Source organism: Equus caballus, chromosome 23 (assembly GCF_041296265.1).
Source record: "Equus caballus isolate H_3958 breed thoroughbred chromosome 23, TB-T2T, whole genome shotgun sequence".
Lineage (NCBI taxonomy): Eukaryota > Metazoa > Chordata > Mammalia > Perissodactyla > Equidae > Equus > Equus caballus.
The window spans coordinates 18,509,365-18,529,880 of record NC_091706.1 but is presented as its reverse complement, the minus strand read 5'-3'; the positions used below and the strand labels follow the sequence as shown (position 1 = coordinate 18,529,880).

At 39.2% G+C, this 20,516-nt stretch overlaps 2 protein-coding genes and 1 non-coding gene across 20 annotated transcripts in view; 2 read left to right on the top strand and 1 right to left on the bottom strand.

The window, feature by feature from the left end:
• Positions 1-5,585, bottom strand: part of RMI1 (RecQ mediated genome instability 1) — an 89,895-nt gene extending 84,310 nt beyond the window's left edge. For 4 of the 9 annotated variants that reach the window (XR_011431137.1, XR_002803038.2, XR_011431138.1 and 1 more), the window contains exon 1: positions 4,372-4,684. Coding sequence is in view for 1 of the 9 variants with exons in the window: in XM_023627034.2 (XP_023482802.2) it covers positions 4,372-4,684 (313 nt within the window). In the remaining 8 variants the exon portion in view is untranslated. Of the gene's footprint in view, positions 1-4,052; positions 4,685-5,251 lie in introns of those variants that run through there. The other 5 variants (XM_023627029.2, XM_005604888.4, XM_005604889.4 and 2 more) reach the window with 5 other exon arrangements.
• Positions 4,612-17,323, top strand: HNRNPK (heterogeneous nuclear ribonucleoprotein K). Of its 10 annotated transcripts, none has more exons than XM_003363990.5 (17): positions 4,613-4,752; positions 6,784-6,860; positions 6,968-7,052; positions 7,499-7,596; positions 8,455-8,511; positions 9,978-10,021; positions 10,899-10,971; positions 11,508-11,579; positions 12,080-12,193; positions 12,578-12,706; positions 13,315-13,622; positions 13,754-13,808; positions 14,135-14,218; positions 14,500-14,515; positions 14,592-14,674; positions 15,079-15,248; positions 16,027-17,323. In XM_003363990.5, exons 3-17 carry the CDS (start codon positions 6,995-6,997, stop codon positions 16,055-16,057), a joined length of 1,392 nt encoding a protein of 463 aa, XP_003364038.1. In that variant the 5' UTR covers positions 4,613-4,752; positions 6,784-6,860; positions 6,968-6,994; the 3' UTR covers positions 16,058-17,323.
• Positions 15,558-15,645, top strand: MIR7-3 (microRNA mir-7-3). The gene has a single exon (NR_032997.1). It is a non-coding gene; the product is annotated as a microRNA mir-7-3 (primary transcript).
• Positions 17,324-20,516: the final 3,193 nt, after the last annotated feature.

Here is a 20,516-nt window from a genome sequence, read left to right as displayed (position 1 = left end):
GGTACATACATAACCTTAACTATTATATGCAGCCATATTACACAAATGTTATTTCCTACCTGAACCTGTAAATACTAGGAAATAATACTGTTGCTACTTCTAGGAGGAGGAAGGAGCCAGTACAAAGGAAGAAAGGTTGTGAATTGAAAAAGTCAAAGCTGGATAAAAAATGAAACAAATAATGATGAACAGAAAAGGAAACGAACAAGGATGAATTTCAGAAACAATCATCTTACATCCCAGTAGGTACAGTGGTATAGAGAATTGAAGATAAGGGTTTGCTGAAAATAAAAATTAAAACCTCTTATTTGTAAGATTTTAAGTGTTTGTCAAAATATTTTTACATTTACAATATTATCTAAACCTCAAAATAATAATTTATGAAAGAAAGAGTAGGTTTGTCATCTATCTGAGAGAGAATGAAACTGAGGCATGAAGAGTAAGACATAAAGATCATACCTAGTAGCAGACCCAGAACTAGAACATAAATTCTGCCACTCTCCATTCCTATACTTTTTTTAGACCCTGCTAACTTAAGTAAAAAGAGAAAAGAAAGCCAGCCTTTCATTTACATATAAAAACCACTTACATATAAAACTCATTCATAAATGGCCATTCTGTACGGGCACTACACTGCTCTTATAATGAACAGACTTTTCTCAGATTTCTTTTAAATAACAAGCTCATCTAGTGCATTCTAAATTATGTCATTTACAAAGTTAAATGAAAGAAAAACTTAACACCACCTACTGCATCTATCTTTCTAACAGTGTCAAAACTACAGCCTTATGATTAAGTACTACTTTTCCTTTTGCTATAACACTACTAAAATATCATGTAAAATAAGTTTTTAAATATTACAAACATATTTTAAGGATTATGTATGTTTATTTTTAAATTTTTTGTTTATTTCAAACGTGTACTTCCTTGTGTTGTTGAACACGGCAAGTGACAAAACTCCTTTGAAATGACAGTTGGGACAAATTCTGAGAAACTGCTCAGTGAATCACAACTAAATTATTCTATTAATGTGTGGCAGTTCTAATTAATAATTCACTTCAAGGACTACCCTCTAAGATTTGAATTTCCACTTTTGGAGCTAACTGATGTACTATAATTTTATAATAATGTTATCGTAACTAGGCAAAGAAAAAAATTCCAGTGACTAAAACCTGAAAAGAAACCTTAAGACACTTTAAAAACACAAGGAAATGTGATAATAATTAACACTGTTCAAGTACTCAAATACAGCTAATCTCAAATATTTTACCAAAAGGTCAAGAAGTCTGGGGAAAAAACTGCTAAATGCACATTTGTTACACAAAATTCTTCATTTAACAGCAACGTAAGTAGAGTGGAGGGTATACTGATTGAGACATGGATACAGTCTCCACAACTGCATGTTTATAACAATCGTAATAAAAAGATGATTGTATGTATAATAGGATTTTTTCCCTATAGGTTAGAAAGAAAAGTTTATTACAAACTTTAATTAAATGGAAACACTATTATCATGTGGGATCTATTTTATAAAGTTTAGACTGTGGTTCAATAACCAAGCCCCTTAACAATTTAGTAAACCGTATTACTTGCACCTAGTCCTTCAGAGAACCCCTAAGGTTTTCATTCATCATGGTCACTGCAGGTAGAAGCAACTCAAGGGAGGTGTTAGCTAGGGCAGCACAACTTCCCATCTGCTTATACACAAAGAACAGCCCCTGATCCTCAAGAACATCATTGTCCAAGAAAAGAAAAATATGGAAAAGTATACGTTTTTTAAGTTGTACATTAAGAAATGTTCATACCATATGATCTACTTCTTTTACTTTCCAAAACTAACCTTAAGAAAACAATCAGGAATGAAGACAAAGATTTATGTGCCAGAGTGTTTATCATTGTGTTTTTACAGTGTGGAAAAAACAGAAACAATCTAAATGTTCAACAACAGAAAAAATTAAATACATTACACTCGATCCATGAAATGGAAGGTTATAGTGTTTTAAAAAACTTTTTAAGGACTATTTAATGACATGAAAATATGTTCATATTTTATTTTGTTAGGAAAAAGACCAGCTATAAAGCTACATTTTAAATCTCCATTAATTTTATAATCATGGGAAAAAAATTTTAATTCATTGATGTTTTGTGCATGCTAAACTTGGCTGACTACAACAATCTATTTTCTAGATCTCATTTACATTTAACGACTGAAATCAAAAAGAAGTCATCAGTGGGGCTGTTTGTGGATCCTCCATATCCTAAGGTAAGGAAAAGACAGAGAACAGCTTTCAGGAGTTTGAATCCCACCTCTGCTCTGTGACCTTAGACATGTTCCTTAACTTCTCCTAGTGTTAATTTCCTCATCTATAAAACAAAGATAACCGCAATTTACTTGAAGGACTGTAATAGGCATTAATCTGCCAGCACAAGGTCTAGCACGTGGTTGGGAACTCAAGGAAATAGTAATTATAATATTTTAAATAATCATCTGGCTGGCTAGTCATAATCTCAATTATATTAGCTTATTTAAAGTAAATCCAATAGCTAAGTAATTTTAGCTCTAAATTCACTGGGAGTCCAAAATAATCATACAATTAAAGATACAAAACAAGAGCTGCTGAATCTATCAATCAAATTGGCAACTCCTTGAAGGAGCATAGGTATAGTTTGGTTGAAAACAATAGAGGATGAAATGACAGTGAAAAGACAGACTTTCCTGTTATTTAAAGAGTAAATCCAAAAAGTAAATTAAAAGAGGTAAGGAAGAAAACAAACGGAAAAAGAAGAAAAACCATCTAACAATGGCATCTAGAAAAAGGAAGTAATAGCTTTCACCAGTTGGGTCCAGTCAGAAATCAGTGAAACTGGGAGGAATAAGTTTTAGGATAGGGCTGCTTAGAGAAAATGATGGCTGCAACAGAAACACTAGTTTGAAAGAAGCATCATTAGTACAAATACCCCTCTATGTGCCTATTAGTGTTTAGTGAAATATCCCAGGTTTTAAATGACAGATTCAATCAAATGTTGCTAATCCTGACTGACAGGATTAAATCTCTATAATCCAAGTATCCCAGGCCCTTCATAAACTCATCAATTCTTGGTTGAAGATTTAATAAAAATCTGGTATCAGAGAACCAAAAATCGTAGAACCAAAACGTGAGTTAAGTTTTACCTCCCAACAAGACTATGATACACTCTTCATGATGGGGGCCATTAAAAAAAATATTACTACTTAAAGAGATCCTGTATAAACTCCACAATCGCAGACACTATGCTCAACTATCCTCACAGCCATTAAAGGTTGGGGCTTCACAAAGTCCTCAGTTCCCCCTAACGAGAGCTTTCCTCCCAATTAGGCAAGTAAAAGATAATGGATGGCTGCAATCACAGCCATTAAAAAAAAAATGCTGGTTACATCTATTTTACAAACTATGCAAGAGAGAAATCAAGTTACAATGGAATGAATCAGCACAAATTCATCATTACGAAAACATAAATGTATTCTGCTAATGGTGGATTTAGCCTTATATATAAATTATAACATTTCCATGCTTCGACGTGAGTTCAGGGTCGTGGGTGAAGGCTGGGGGCTGAAGAGCCAGGATGTGGAAATTAGGTACCATCAGGCCTGCCGATATCCCAGGTTTGTCACCGATCCGGGGTGACCTGATGTGCGTTAACAAAAGAAATCATCAAAGCTTGACACAGGGGCTTTAAAAGTAAGCACCCGAACACAAACCAAGTATAAACTGAATACGCTAGAACGGTAACACCCTTGAGGGTGAAGTTTTTGGTCTGTTTTAATCACTGCGTAATCCCCTGACACGTGGTAAGCGCCTTAGAGCGCTGAATGAAAGGAACGCGGATGTTTACAATGTATTTTGCGATTTGCATTCATTTGGGGAGCTGAAGGCAATAGTACTTTCAGAAATTCTTCACAAACTGCAGCGACGACACTACAAAATACTCCTATCACAGGCCCCATTAGCAAAAAGAAAGAAGAGAGAAACGAACGAAAGGTCTCTTCAGAACCGAAAGCCCTGAGGAGACACCTGGGCTCTCCCGGGCGAACTGGCTCAGGTCGGACGCGTGGGGACAAGTGCTCCAGGACTCCGAGGCTCTCGCCGCCACAGCCGGCCCGCGTTCCCCGGGATCCCGCTCGAGCGGACGGCGGCCCGCAGCCTGGGCCACGCCTGACAGGCGCTGCGGCCCGTTACGAACAGCGGGTGTCGGCGGGCGGGCAGGCTGCACTTACCGACGCGCAGCTCCCCCGCAGCCGGCAGCCCAGGCGGGAGCGGGGGTTCCAGGGAGGGAGGGAGACGCGAGTACGGACTGTGGAAACGGGGACATTCATCTGGGCCTAAGACCGACCTGGGCGGGACCGTCTTCGCCCCACGCAACCGCGGTTCCTGGGCCGCGCGGCTGTGAGAACAGGAACCGTGGCCGCGCGCGCCCTAAGCCTTTTTTTACCTCTTCCCGCCCGATTTGCCGCGCGCTCACGCCCCTCCTCCAAACCCAAAAAACTCCTTCGGGCCTCGAAAACGCCCCTTTCCCGCCCCCTCCCTGTGAGCGTGAACGAGACGGCCTTTAGTTCTCGCGATAGTCTTTTCCCCTCCCCCCAACTAGTGAGTGCGCGAACGGGAAAGGAGGAGGGCGCTCCAGGCGAAAGCACTGCAGACGCCATTATCCTCTGTTTCTCTGCGGCACCAACGTCGACGTTTTGCCTGCGTCCCGCTTATTTGCGGCCTATAGGTAATTAGGGTTGTTGGGGTTTGGGTATTATGGATTCAGGCACGGGTTTGGCCTTCCTAAAGGCTGCGTGAACTTTTTCCAATCCCGGTTTTTTCTCGGGGCCCTTAGCGGCCTTAGAGCCTAAAGGGAGGCGCCGGCGGGAGGCGGGTCGTCGCCTCCTCCGGCGCCTTGATTGACGCGGCCTTGGGCCAATCGCTTCGTCCTCGCGCCACCGCTGAAGCCCGGGCAGCCAATCGGCACGGCGGCGGGGTAGGAGAGTGCGAGGAGGCGGGGGAGGGCGGCGGGGGCCTGCGCTCGTTCTCTGTCTAGCTGTGACCGGCTGAGGCGGTGCGGCGGCTTGGGGACGGCGGCCTCGCGCGGTGAGGAGCGGGGCTGGGCTAGCGGCGCGTGGGGTCGAGGGTTGGAGACCTATTTTTCCGCTTGAGGGAGGCGTTTGGGGGCTGCTGGGTGGTTGGCCGGTGCTCCGAGAGGGAACGTTGCCCGGTTTCCCTTCCCCCACCTCCGCCATTTCCCGGAGCGTATATCCGCAGTCCTCCTGGTGATATTGGAGGCTTCGGGCAGTCGCGAGGCATATACTGTCAGAGGAGCTGTAGTTTCGTAGTTTCGGGACCCAGACGCCTGTGGAGGAAGGAGAAGGGGCCGGCGGGCGGCACCGAAGGCCGTGGAGGACGCCGCTGTCTCTTTGTGTGGGTCCCGCCGCACTCGGGCGCTCCCGGCCTGGGTCTGGCGCTGGAGCGGGGGAGGTGGAACGGTTGGGGCTGCCTCGGTTGCTTTGTCTCTCCCGCAGTGGGGGGAGGGCGCGGGGGATGAGGGCTCGGGACCGCGTGGTGGGTGGGGGAGGGGGTCCGCGCTCGGCTCCGCCTAGTCGCACGTAGTCGCCATTACGCGGGCCGCCATTTCCTGTCGGATCCGGGTGAGGAGCGGTGCGGCGCTGCACGGCTCGCGTCTGGCTGTTTCAGCTCCGGTTGCCCGGCCGTTGCCGATCCCGGTACCGGGCGAGGGGAGGGACGGGCATGTTTGCGCCCTGTTGGTCGCGAGCCTGCTTAGCGATTTTCGCGGTCTGGGGAATGGTGACTGAAGGACCTGCAGGACGAGTCGCGGCAACGCTGTCTTACGAATAGGCCCTGCTGTTTGTCCTTAAACTCCTTTATCCAAATCTTCCCACACTGAGTGCTTAATTGGGCGATGGGCCGGAAGAGTAGTGTTTCAGTTCGTCTTTAGAGTGGTTTATCGACAAACGTTTTGGGAAAAGGATCCATAAATGTTGCCTTGATTTTTTTAGTTCTAGGCTGTTTAGCTGTCCAACTTTTAGCAGGGGCCTCATGTCGCCTCCTTTTGCTGGTCTTGAGAGGGAAGCTAAAAGGCTGTTTGCAGTCCCAGCAACAGTCGGGTATTCGAGGTATAGTTGTTAGGTTGTATCCTTTTTGGTCTAATTAATTCACCCGCTAGTGAAGGTGTCAGTGTTTTCAAGGGCTCCCTTCGCTCTGTTTAATCGAGTACTGGCACTTTGGGTCTGCACCTATATCAGGTTTTCAGATTTATTCCTTGAGTAGATTGACCGATTCTTGGATATGGCTTGAATTTGCCTGTATGTTTGTAAACTTGGGAAGTTTCAGGGAATGGCATTTCTCAAGTCACGAATGAAAAAGCCAAAAGCGATAAAAAATTCCAATATAAAATTAATTTTGTGTGTCCTTTCATAAATTTATGAAAAATTTCATAATTTGAAAAAATTTGACAAAGTTGAGACTCGTAGGCTTATATGCCTCTGGACACGGATTTATTGTATGTAATGAAAATTTACCCTGGTGGAATTCGATCCAGTGGCTAAAGATGTGTTTTTCTTTTTTCGAAGAATAGGAAATGGTCCTTTGGATTTTGTTAAGGCAATCACTTGAAACTTTAAGACCCTAAAACAAAGAAGCAGGTTTTAGAAATAGCTGTTTAATTTGTTGTGTTCAGATCAGTGTTCATTAGTATTCGGTAATAAGCAACCAAAAAAGCAAAACTGATTTGTGTTGGTTTTTATAGGCTACTGCAGCGCTAGGGTGTCAGTTGGTCCCGCCCAGAACGCTTCAGTTCTGCTCTGCAAGGATATATAATAACTGGTACGTTCTAGAAGCAGAGTCATTTCTTTGCTCTTTTTAATATTTGGCAAGATGTATAGCTTACTTCCCAATAAGCCAAATGTACTAGCCTCTTTGTTTTTCAACAGATTGGTGTGTCCGTTTAATACAAGAAAATGGAAACTGAACAGCCAGAGGAAACCTTCCCCAATACGGAAACTAATGGTGAATTTGGTGAGAGGACATTTTAATTGTAACGATTTTGTATTTTCCATTCTGTTAATTTCATCATTACTTTATAATTGTGTGTTTAGTCTGAGATCCCTGTCAGTAACATGTTGGCTTTTTTTAATGAACTGAAAGTAGCCGTTTGTATAGGTAGCTGTAAACTGATGATAAAAAGAGAAAGCCAATAAATATTAAAATATTTCCTTGCATTTTGGAATTTCTAACCCCTTGAAGTATTTTGTCACAGTATCTTGTGATTAGAAAATGTTATTGGAAGGGAACCTGCTTTTATTCACACTTAAAAGTTCTTCAGATTTGAAACAAATCTTTTCAAAGCAGAATGGAGTTGTTTTCTCTAATTTAACTTGTGTGTTAGAACTAAAGTAATTAAAAAGAGGTGCCTTTTCTTGGAGATGCTGGTGCTCTGTTTGAAATGTAAACTTAATTTCTAGGTAAACGTCCAGCAGAAGATATGGAAGAGGAACAAGCTTTTAAAAGATCTAGAAACACTGATGAGATGGTTGAATTACGTATCCTGCTTCAGAGCAAGGTATAAATTTTATTGAAAATTTGAAAGTGGTTCTTTCTTACATAGAAATCAAGTTCTGGTTCTCTGGGAAGCCTTCAAAGCCTTAAAGGTTGAAGAATATGATAGATTTGTGTGGCTTTTTCTAAACAGACTTGTAGGCCACGGTGGCTTTGTTAACTGCTAACATTAAAATGAAAGTTCTTAGTATACAGTCAAGCACCGTAGAATGACATTTCAGTCATCAATGGGCCAGGTGTACGGAAGTGGTCTTGTATAATTATTAGTGCCAGATATACTTTTGTGGTAGGTTATACCATTTAGATTGGTGTAAGTACACTGATGTTGACACAAAGACGAAATCACCTAATGACACATTTCTAAGAATGAATCTCTGTCACTGAGCTTAAGTGACAAATGACTGTAGTGAGCCACTACAGGTCAAACTAGGAGAAGGGTATGGGTGGTCTTTAAAGCATTAATGGATTAACCATTATATCTTGATTACATTGTGGATTCATTAGAAAACATCCTGGTTGGCAGCTTGCTTGATTAATATCATATGTCATAATGTGAAAGTACCTGCTAATATTTAAATTGATTGTTCACAGAAGGGTACTGTAAAATTAACCAGTGCTGAAGTTGTATACTAAATGTATTTTTGGCATTCTGAATATATTTCAAAGCTCTGTCTTTGGTGTTCTCAAAGCAATAGGCGTTTTGTTTTGTTTTTTTAAACCTGATGGTTTTGATATCCACAAATAGATTTTCAGTCCTGTAACAGAGGTTAGAGATTTTTTTTGTTGTTAAAGCTTGAGAGCATATGAAGACACAATTTGAGAAAAAGACAAAACAAGTTTCTTGTCTTTTTGTCTTCTCCAGAATGCTGGGGCAGTGATTGGAAAAGGAGGCAAGAATATTAAGGCTCTCCGTACCGACGTAAGTATTAGAGTTTAAACTACTACACAAGCAGCTTCAGTTGATGTGTTTGTAGAAATTTAAAGATTTGCATCATAGAAATCATTTAATAGTCTAGATACAAGCCATTTGTAATAATCGGTTGCGTAGATGATTTCGAGGTTTGTCATTCCTGATTTGTTACAAAGCCCGGATTGAGTTGGGGGGAGGGTTCTATATTAAACCTCTTCACTTTCTAATAACTTTCCACCAAATTATTCACTTCAAGATAACACCTTAATTGGAAATAACCGTAAAAACCCTAATTGCACCATTTCCCATGTGTTTGATTTAGTTATAGTATTACTGAAAACCATTGCAGGTGGCTGATAAAACCCAGAAATTTTTATTTGCTTTTTTTTCTTAAAAAAAAAAAATCACCCATCTGTTCTTTAACACTTGCACATGGAGCACGAAGAAATTAATGTTGAGGTTGCATGATTTAAATATGGGTAAAGAATAGAGTAGGGACTTAATCTTAAAACTGGGAAATTCTCAATGCAGATTTGTTTGAATCTTCATATTTTATAGTGGGTTGACTCTTGTGATTAGACACATTAAATGTTAATATCAGCGGAGGTGAGCATATTTCTAGGACTTGGCTACACCAAAATTCCTAAATTTTTTTCTCATAGTGTTCACACTCTTTAACATTTTCGTGCTAAAGTTGAGGCAAACAATAACTTTGTGTTGAGTACTTATTTGATAGTATTTCATTTCTCTCTTGGTCGCAGATCTTTGTATGTTCCTCTTGATTACTGTAAACTGAACTTGAAAATTTGTTTAAAATTTTACTTGCCTGTTAGGATCTAGGAATGCATTTTAAACCTCCAGGAAACCAAACTAGTCTTTTAAGAGTTAGGGTTTTTGGTGGTGTGAGAATTTTTGTTTTGTCTTTTATAAACCTCTCTTCTCTAATCCAGATGTTCTGTATAATTATCTGGGTTATTAATTTCCCCATTTCCTCAAGAATTTCAGAAAACTGAGTCATGACAGGTTTTGTGTCTACCCTCATGAGCCAGCCTGCTACTGAAACATCGTTTGTTTAAAAAGAAATAGCTGGAACCATCATTTAAGGTCCTTAAATGTTAAGCCACAGTCAGATGTAGAGAAGTCCATTATTGTGTTAGTCTTCAGAACAACTTAAGCTTGTTTCATTAATTGAGAGTATGAGTATAGTTTGTATTAAATTAAAATTTATTGCTTTTCCCCCTTTTCCCTCTCCTTGTTTTTTTGGCCATATATCTCCGTTGCCCATGTACTGGATCGACTTACCCCTGCGTTGCCCACCATGACGTTGGCCCATCCGCCCCTGAACGCCCATGTGAAAACCCTGGTTGGCTATGCCCAAAAATGTGCTCGTTGCCAAACGGGTACCATACTTGACAACTTCTGATTGAATGCCCATGCCCAATGCCAACATCCACGAACGCCAATGACCAATGCAGTACAATGCCAGTGTTTCAGTCCCAGACAGCAGTGGCCCCGAGCGGTATGTCCCAACAGTTTATGCCTCACTGCCTGATTAGAAAGAGAGAAATGTATTTTATTACCTGCCTTTTATATAATTAAATAGTATCCCCTTTAGACGGTGTATTGTTTTTCAAGTTTCTGTCTTATTTTCCCCATTAAGTCTTTTTGTCACTGAACTTTTACCGTGAGTTGCCCACCCAAACGATCCACTAATTTTATTTCGATGGAAGGAGCACAGCTTCAAGTGTTGCATATTTGCTGCATTGTAAATCAAATTGTTACCAAAATAGTCTCTCGCTCTGTCTTTGTGGCCCACCTTGCTTCCCAACATTGCCTGTTCATAATTTTTTCTGATGAAATGCTAACTCTGGTTCACTTTCCTTCACTTCTCATTTGTGTTGTCTTTGTTTTGTCTCGCATTTGTATTTGTTTTCTTGCAGAGCCCATTAGTGATCTAATTTCTAACTGGTATCCATAACCTTACTCCAAGTACAATGTTCACCACTTGCATATCCCCCCACTTTGCCTAAGAGAAGGTGTGCCAGTTTACCAATGTAACAGCGAGGGTATCCTTAATTAACTTAGTGGTGGCGGGGAACATAAATATTCAACTCTGCTTCAGTTCTGGTCAATTTATTGCCCACTTAATCTGAGCCCTTCCAAGAGCCCATTCTCTCTGTCTCTCTGCAAGTCTCCTAATATTGTTATCATGTCTGTATTGGGCATAAAACAAAATGCATGTGAAAAATCTGTAAATAGGCTACTTTAAATGGGGAGTATTAAATAGTTGTATGTTACTTCTCTGTAAAAGTTTGTATGACTATTGGTTATGAACACAAAACTCATTTTTCTTTTCCACCTTTTTTGTACTATCTGGTATTTGTGATGTTTGACAGCATATTGAGTATCAGTGCTGATATTGAAACAATTGGAGAAATTCTGAAGAAAATCATCCCTACCTTGGAAGAGGTAGGCTCATTTTTTTTTTATGTATTTGCTAATTGAGGGGGGAATGTTTAAAGGATGTTTTACTGGGGCATGGGGGGCAGTAGGGAGATTGAATATAACAGTTTGTGGCAGTAGTATCTTAAAACCTGCTGCATAATGTGCAGGTTTACTGTACCCACGTTATTTGTTTAAAAATGTAGTCTGGCCACTCCAGAGTAAATACGAACTACCTGTGGTCGGGTACTTTCATGAGTTTAGCATGTCTTTTATGGGCTTTAGTTTTAGAGAGGTGTTTCTTAACTTAGAATATTGATTATGGGACTATGTTAGAAAGGACTATTTGATGTAGTTTGAGGATTTTAAAGTTCTATGTAATTTATTTACTAGGTGTGTATAGGGAGAAAAGCATTGTAAATTGATTCTTAGTACAGATAAGCAGTTTCTCAATATTTAATAACATAGATGTGAAATATGTTGTAGTAGCTTTACCAATATATGCGACAATAGCCTGATCACACTAGACACTTAACCTATTACTCTTATTTTTCTACTTTCAGGGCCTGCAGTTGCCATCACCCACTGCAACCAGCCAGCTCCCGCTCGAATCTGATGCTGTGGAATGCTTAAATGTATGTCATAGTGCCATTGAACCCCACTGAAGTATGGAGCCTGGCCCATAGGATCAATTTTGTTTTTAACATAGTGTGCTTTTCCCGTCTCTATAGAAAAAGGCTTAAAAACATGATAAATGAATGGTCTTACAACTCACTGTTGACCCTGCTCCATGCTGCAGTGGGAATTAACTACATTTGCAAAGTGCTTTGCAGTCATTTTTATTATGGTGTTATTTGAATGTTAATAATAATTTTGTGGTAACAGCGACATGCTAAATGGCTGCAGTGTGGGTATGGTGTTGCAGGACCTGAAAATAAAATAGTTTTTTAAGGTGGTGCAGAATGTCCTTTTTGGGCCTGGCTATTGAGGATAATAAGCACATAACTGGTAAAGTTATTAAAATATAAATTCAGGTTGCTCACTGCAACAGTATATTGTTATGCTTATAGCAGATAAGTGTGTATGATTGGGCAATCCTTGATTTGGGACTAAAATTTTACAACTCTCTCTGCAGTACCAACACTATAAAGGAAGCGACTTTGACTGCGAGTTGAGACTGTTGATTCATCAGAGTCTGGCAGGAGGAATTATTGGGGTCAAAGGTGCTAAAATCAAAGAACTTCGAGAGGTGAGGCACTGTTTTGTTTTCTTCTGCCGTATTACTGGAAAATGGTTTTTCATATAGACTTAGTTCAGTGGGCTTCTCACTCCCCCTTTTGAGTTCCTTTAGTTCACCATCACTTCTGTATTTATTTAGTTTCTAGTATCTAGTTAGCTATTAAAATACACCAAAAAGGCCTAGCTGTGCTAGACAAGTTACTTTCAAGTTACTTTGTCAAAATTCCTATGCCAATGCAAAGTCCTGGAGTTGCTAACCAGATTTTCATATTGAGGGAGAAAAATTACTCAGTACAAATGTAAATTTCATTTGAACCTAGGAAACCTACTTTTAGTGCATTTCTTTTTTTTCTTCTTCTGTTAACTATTTTTTTCTTTTGTAAACTTATTACAGAACACTCAGACAACAATCAAGCTTTTCCAGGAATGCTGTCCTCATTCCACTGACAGAGTCGTTCTTATTGGAGGAAAACCTGATAGGGTTGTAGAGTGCATAAAGATCATCCTTGATCTTATATCGGAGGTACCGTTGTAATGCCTTATTTACTTTTAATCTCATGAAACAGAAATATGTATGTTACTCAAAAGTAGTTTCAGAATGTTTAGACAAATGGCTTTCACTTGTCCTTTCCTTAGCAATTGCCTATCACTCTGTTTTAGCAGTAGTCTTGGAGAGTGGTCATACGATTACTGGTGAGATTTTTATAGCCTTTCATCCTTTGAATGAAGTTCCTAGCCTTCCTCTATAGTACTACATTGCACAACTTTCAACTGATGTGCCTCATGGGTTACAGGCTTACCCAAGATACTGATCCTCTCAGCCCTCACGATAGTCAATTTCTTCGTAGACCTTATCATGAAATGTGAAAGGCATTCATAGTCTCTTCCCTAAGATCTAAGAGTAAAACCAAGCTGCTACCCGCCCCCAGCAGTAAAACTCACTGTTTAGGACTCATCAAAAATGCTGTTTTTTTTTTTTTTAATCACTTGCTTCCTGCTATTATCTGTGCATATATTCCAATCCCTGTCTCAAGTATCTCCCAGGAGAAACAAAGGAGTTGAAATGTTTTTGTTTATTAAAAGAAGGTTCTTTTTCTTCAGTCTGTAACGTTGGGTATGTTGTTGTTTTAGTCTCCCATCAAAGGACGTGCACAGCCTTACGATCCCAATTTTTATGATGAAACCTATGATTATGGTGGTTTTACAATGATGTTTGATGACCGCCGTGGACGTCCAGTTGGATTTCCCATGAGGGGAAGAGGTGGTTTTGACAGAATGCCTCCCGGTCGGGGTGGGCGTCCCATGCCTCCGTCTAGAAGAGATTATGATGATATGAGCCCTCGTCGAGGACCTCCTCCTCCTCCTCCTGGTCGAGGTGGCCGGGGTGGTAGCAGAGCTCGGAATCTTCCTCTTCCTCCACCACCACCGCCTAGAGGAGGGTGAGTTTCTTTCATCCAAGCATTGTTAACATATAAGATGCAAGACTTTGCAGGTAGATAGGGTAGATTTTTATTTGATGTGTGTGACATGTAAACAAGCTGAGGTTACAAGTAGTACTGTATACTTGCAGAGATCTAATGGCCTATGACAGAAGAGGAAGACCTGGAGACCGTTATGATGGCATGGTAAGAACTTTTGTTTATCGTTTGTGTATGTATGAGGGCTGTAAGGGGTCTTAAAGTGTCCGGTAGGTAACATTTTGTTGAAGTTTATCGTTCATTGAGAACAGCTCGTCTTACAAATGGACTTTTTTCTAGCTGCTTTAAATCATCATTTCAGTTTGCTGGAATATTAACACTTTGTTGAACCCTTTTTGTTCCCCCAAAATAATGTGATTGCTGCCGATTTACATATTTTAGTGACATGAAGTAGAAATTGGGCATATAAAAAAACAGTAGCTCTGTGACAAATATAGTACAGATTCATGTTAATAGTTCTGTGTCTAACACAGGTTGGTTTCAGTGCTGATGAAACTTGGGACTCTGCAATAGATACATGGAGCCCATCAGAATGGCAGATGGCTTATGAACCACAGGTTGAGTATCATGGATGTTTGTGTGTTTGTATCAGTAATAATTTTAAGGTGCTTGCTTACTCACCATTAAGTGTTTTATTTGCCCGCGTGTAATATTTTTGAATCTTTGAATGCTGTGTACCTGAGTGATTTCCTCCCCCAACAATTGTCTTCTGAAGATTATTAGGGAGGATTTGGGTGGACTTTAGTTTTCTAAACTTGAGGAATTTTAGGAATATAAAAATACCTAAAGCGTAGTTTTGAAGGCAAAGTAATTTTCTATTTTTCCTTTTCATTTTTAGGGTGGCTCCGGATATGGTAAGTTTTCTCCTTTGTGAAATCAAACATTATTTCATGCTTCTTAAATGAACTTAATGCTCATTATTTAAATCAGATTATTCCTATGCAGGGGGTCGTGGCTCATATGGTGATCTTGGTGGACCTATTATTACTACACAAGTAACTATTCCCAAAGATGTAAGTATCTTTAATATTACAAAGAACATTTAATGAACCATTTTCTTTAAGTTTCGTGACTTATGATTAAAAGGTTTCAATAAAAATAGTAATTTGGTTTTAGGGTTAAAGTTGTTTTAACAATTTCAGTGAGGTGTCATTCTCCAGTTTGAGTCTTGTCAAGTGATGTTTCATACTATTAAAAGAAGAGGGTTTTGAGCCCTTGATTGATTTGTAAAAGGAAACATTGATGTATAGTGTAACTAAATTATGGTCCAAACCTTAACTAGTTAGGGGCATTAAATAAATAAAATAACAACTAACTATACAAAGTTCATATAGTTGTTTGATGGTTATTGAAAATACAGGTAATACAATCTCTTTTAAAGTATGTTGTAAGCACTTGTTTTTAAAAATCTTTTCAGTTGGCTGGATCTATTATCGGCAAAGGTGGTCAGCGGATTAAACAAATTCGTCATGAGTCAGGAGCTTCGATCAAAATTGATGAGCCTTTAGAAGGGTCGGAAGATCGGATCATTACCATTACAGGAACACAGGACCAGATACAGAATGCACAGTATTTGCTGCAGAACAGGTAAGTTTAGGTTTAGCTTTATGTTAGCCTACACATACTAAAACTTTAAAAAGCTTTTCTTCTCAGTTGATTTTTCTTTTAGAAGCCATGGTGTCTCAACCTTTTGGGGACCTAACTTCTAAACATTCTAATAGCTTTGCTTTAATTTTCTCCTGCTTTCTTACTAAAAACGAAGACATTCAATACTAATCTTGCTGGAAGAAGCCTTAACCAAGCAAACTTCTTATTTCTCTGGTGAAAACTGCTGCCCAAACTACTTGTTATAAATTATACAGAGCCTGTAGAAAATATAGAAGATTCAGTGGATGTTGGTCTAGTTCTGTGTGGAAGACTAGTGATTTTGTTGTTTGTAGATAACTAAATCGACAACAAATCACAGTCTGCCATATGGCACAGGCCATGCCTCTACAGGACAAATGATTGGTGCTGTAAAATGCAGCATTTCACACCTTTACTGGCATTTCTTTGTCTTTTTCTACCAAATATTAACAACTTTTGATTTCGTTTTCTTAATTCTACTCTACTAATGTCTGGTTCACTATTAATCATTTTTCTTGAATTTTACATTGCTCTGATTTGTAATTGCTAATGTACTCTTATTTTCTAATTGTAATGGACATGTTTATCATTTTAATTTAGCATTGAAATTGTCTTAATGTTGATTAAGATGTTACGAACAAAAATTCTAATTCGTACTTTTTTTTCTTTTCTTTTATAGTGTGAAGCAGTATGCAGATGTTGAAGGATTCTAATGCAAGATATTTTTTCTTTTTTATAGTGTGAAGCAGTATTCTGGAAAGTTTTTCTAAGACTAGTGAAGAACTGAAGGAGTCCTGCATCTTTTTTTTTTTATCTGCTTCTGTTTAAAAAGCCAACATTCCTCTGCTTCATAGGTGTTCTGCATTTGAGGTGTAGTGAAATCTTTGCTGTTCACCAGATGTAATGTTTTAGTTCCTTACAAACCGGGTGGGGGGGGGAAGGGCGTGCAAAAACTAACATTGAAATTTTGAAACAGCAGCAGAGTGAGTGAATTTTAATTTTTGTTCATTGTTGGTGGTTTAAAACGAAATTCCCCCCATGTAATTATTGTGAACACTTTGCATTGTGGTCACTGTAACATTTGGAGGGGGTGGGACAGGGAGGAAAAGTTAACAGTAGTCCATATGTCCCTGGCATCTATTCAGAGCAGTGTGCAGAATGTAATGCTCTTTTGTAAGAAACGTTTTATGATTTTTAAAATAAATTTAGTGAACCTATTTTTGGTGGTCATTTTTTTTTTTTAAGATGGTCATTTTTCAAATGACTAAATTCCCCAAACTAAACAATAAGTTTGATTTTCAGCTCCTCTGTTGGATATAAATAAATGCATCTCTTGAACGTAGGCAAAATAGCTTGGCAAATTCACTTCTGGTGGTTTCTTAATGGTTTGAAAGTCCATTGCTTGGGAAAAAATTCCGTCATACACATTCATGCTTATAATAAGCTGGGGGTTTTTTGTTTGTTTGTTTTTGCAAATGCTGGCCCCTACTTTGCAACAGATTTCTGTTAGTAATTGTGAAGAAGAACCAAGGTGGGGAGCAATACTACAAGTTGCGTAGCGGTATAAGTATGTACCAGAAGCCTAATGGCAAAAAGTTTTATGAATCAGAATAATACTTGGTTATGGAAGTGACTGATGCTAAAAAGAAACTCATTATTTTTTATTAGATAATTTCTCACCTATAGACTTAAACTGTCAGCCTGCTAGTGTCTATTAGTTAAACTTTGTAAAATATATATATATTCTTGTTTTTTCATTGTATGCAAATTGAAAGAAAGATGTACCATTTCTCTGTTGTATGTTGGATTATGTAGGAAATGTTTGTGAACAATTCAGAAAAAGATGAAAAAGTTCCTGTGGATGTTTTGTGTAGTATCTTGGCATTTGTATTGATAGTTAAAAGTTCACTTCCAAATAAATAAAACACCCATAATGCTAGATTCAATGTGTGCCCAATTTGAACAAGGGTTGGTTGAACACCTGTAAAATTTGTTAAAACGTTCCTCTTGTAAGGAAATACAGTAATCTTAAATTATGTATTTTTCGTGTGAAGTGTTTTTCTAGCATTTATAAATGAAGTCTGGTAGGGGTGGTAAATATAAAAATGCAGTAGGTTCTTAATTTGTTAAAGGGGAGTCTAGTATAACAAGAGCTGAGTCATCTAATTCTACGAAGTCTTCCTGTTCTCATATTACATATGATAAATTTGAGTGAGTCTAAGTTTCTACCTTTAAAATAGCTCGTTTGATGTTTGAAAATACGTATGATGTAAAATAACTGGGGTGTGGCTCCTGGCTTATGAATCCCTAAAATACTACCTCTTAGCCCCCACATGTTCAGAAAGCATTAGAACAACTCAACAGTTACATGGAAAAGGATTCGTGGATGCAGTTCTGCTTTTAAATTTAGGAGAGACATGTATAATAGAAGAATCTAAAGTGGGCGGTTTGCCTGGAGATATATATATAAGTAGTACATCCAGATATTCTATTTGAGGCTATTAGAATTTCGGTGGCACTCCCCTTTTAGTTTGAGGAGGGCAATTGAGTGTTCTCTTAGAGATTAAGGGTGTCACAATATGGCTTAAAACTAGTGAATGTTAGATGTGGTATGGTTTCCCTAGAGGTGAAGTTAGGCGCAATTGCCACACAGGTGTTACCTAGTTTCCCTTTTGGGTATTTTAAGTATGGGAGAGTTGGGGCTGCTTAGGGTAGTATAGACTACTTGTGTTGGAAGTGAGCCCTTTCCCTAGAGAAAAATTAGCAGTAATGACATTTCAGTCAAATTGTTATTCCTATGGAGGGAAGCATCCCTGGAGAGAACACTGGCTTTCAAAGTTGTCATTGGCTGTTTAAAAGTTAGTTAATGTAAATACATGGACTATTGCCTGAAAGTGCTCATTTTTGCTTTTATAAGTAATTGAGATCTTGAACATATGAACCTACTGAAGATTAAATGGAGATTGGAGAATATCTGGCACTGATAAATTAGGTAACTTTGAAAGAGGGAGGCCTTTTGCATGGTGTTTGAACATGGGCTGGAAGTAAGATTCTCAAAGTGATGGGGTAAACAAGCTTAAAACTCACTAAACATAAGTGGCACATTGAGCCAATTTTTTAGCAACTAATAACATGCTGGTTTAGTGAAGCTTTAAAATTTAAAAGTAAGGTTTCAAAAATGTGTTCAGCTAAACTTTGAAAGTTATTGCCAACATGCCAACAGATGTGTTGGAAACCAGTTGTACTACAGTTTCAGGAATGAAGAATTTAAAACTTCCCTACTATTCAAATTTTTAATACAGTAGTTCTCCTTTTTAAAGAGACTATAGGGGCCAAGCTGGGGGGCGCAGCAGTAAAGTTCCCACGTTCCACTTCGGCAGCCCGGGGTTTGCCGGTTCAAATCCTGGGTGGGGACGTGGCACCGCTTGGCATGCCATGCTGTGGTAGGCGTCCCACATATAAAGGAGAGGAAGATGGGCACGGATGTTAGCCCAGGGCCAGTCTTCCTCAGCAAAAAGGAGGATTGGCAGCACATGTTAGCTCAGGGCTAATCTTCCTCAAAAAAAAAGACTACAATCTAAAATGCTTTAATTTTATTGAATGGTCCAATAGTTAATCCTAAATCTTTGATCACTGGTACCAGTGGGGTTCCATAGAGACTGAACCTTTTAGAAAAATGGACATAGGAATTTTTCCCTTAAAAATCATTTCAGTGGTTTGTCTTAACAATACCTTGTGTTGTTAGTACACAAAATAGAATTACTGTTCCAGAAATAGATGACAAGTTGTGATTTGCTTAAGATTGCTGCTAGATAGAGGTCTGTATTTTAAGTTTTTAGACCAGTGGAAACTTCCGTCCATGAGCTTGGATGTGTTAAATGTTCAGTGCCATCACAACTTTCATTGGAAAGAGATTCAATCTTGAGAGTGGTTAAATGTAAATAAAGTCAACCTTAAATACTATTTTACATACCCTATTTATTATTAAAGTTTGCCCACTGCTGAAAGTTTGAAGTGAAACCCAATTTCTTGATGGTGGCACTGAACTTTTTGGAAAGCACACTTGGTGGTGTTTCTCAAACTGTTCTAGGACCACCTTCAAAATCAACAGTGCTGGTTAAACATGTACATTTCTGAACTATACCTCTGCTCTACGGAATTACAATCTCTATAGAGAGGTACCAGGAATCTTCATATTACCAAATTCTTCGAGTTAATAGTTGTAATATAGCAGCAGACAATAAAAAGCACAAATATGTTTCCGTATCTTTTCATTAACTCATCAAACACATATTTAGTTGTCGATGTGTACAGGGACAATGGTAGGCCCTGAGGCTGCAGTGGTTAGCAAAAACAGTCTATTTGGAGAAACAGTCCAATAATTACAACAAACTAATGAAACCTCATAGCACTGTGAGATGTGTTTAAGACAGACCAACATACATGTGTGTACATGTGTCTTATGTATACACGTTCATAGGCATGTTTGAAACAACACTGTAGAGTTAAACTTGTGCCTCTGCTCCTCTTAGAGGAAAAAATAAAGACATCAGAACTTGTGTACACAGATGGATGGATATCATTTGCCCAACTCAGGCCTCAGCCCTTGTGGTCAGGAAAGAAAGCTGACCCGAGGAAAAGAACAGAACAGGATACCAGGAAAGTTAAAGCTCAGACAGTTGTACATTTGTCTTTATTTAAAATGAGGAGCTAATCTGCTGAGTGGAGGTGGTGGAATTTGCAAATACACATTGAAAAATGTAAAGTGCAAATGTGTTGTCGGGTTAGGGTTCCCCTGTGTGCCAACTAAGCAAGAGGCACTAGCAACAGAGTTGGGGTAAACTGATAATCAAACCAGCTATCCTATGACTTCGAACCTTTCTAGCTTTCACCTCATTTTTTGTCAGAACCCATAAGGATTTCCTGTCTTACTCAACAGCTCTCCCCCCATTTCTCCCTGCACCCCAAACTCAGATCTGTAATCCCTAGACGTGTAATTGTGAGGGAAATGAAAGGTATGGTCACCAATACCTTAGACCTGTTGAAATCCTTTGAGAAATATTTTTCCCTTTTGGTCATCCTATCCCCTATACCCCTTGATTCCCTGGAGGCTTTCTACCTTTAAGGACAGCCTCACAGAAGGGAAGGGCCAGTACATCTAGAACAAAAGTCTGTAGGGTAGGGGGAGAAAGGAGATGACAGCTGTTTATCAGTCCAAAATGGGGAGAA

Excerpts from the sequence above, each read along its gene's own strand:
- HNRNPK (XM_001489064.7), top strand. The coding sequence starts at position 6,995 with ATGGAAACTGAACAGCCAGAGGAAACCTTCCCCAATACGGAAACTAAT. Across the intron at positions 10,022-10,898 it reads GACAGCAGTGGCCCCGAGCG|CATATTGAGTATCAGTGCTG; the intron begins GTATGTCCCAAC and ends GATGTTTGACAG. Across the intron at positions 13,623-13,753 it reads CCACCACCGCCTAGAGGAGG|AGATCTAATGGCCTATGACA; the intron begins GTGAGTTTCTTT and ends GTATACTTGCAG.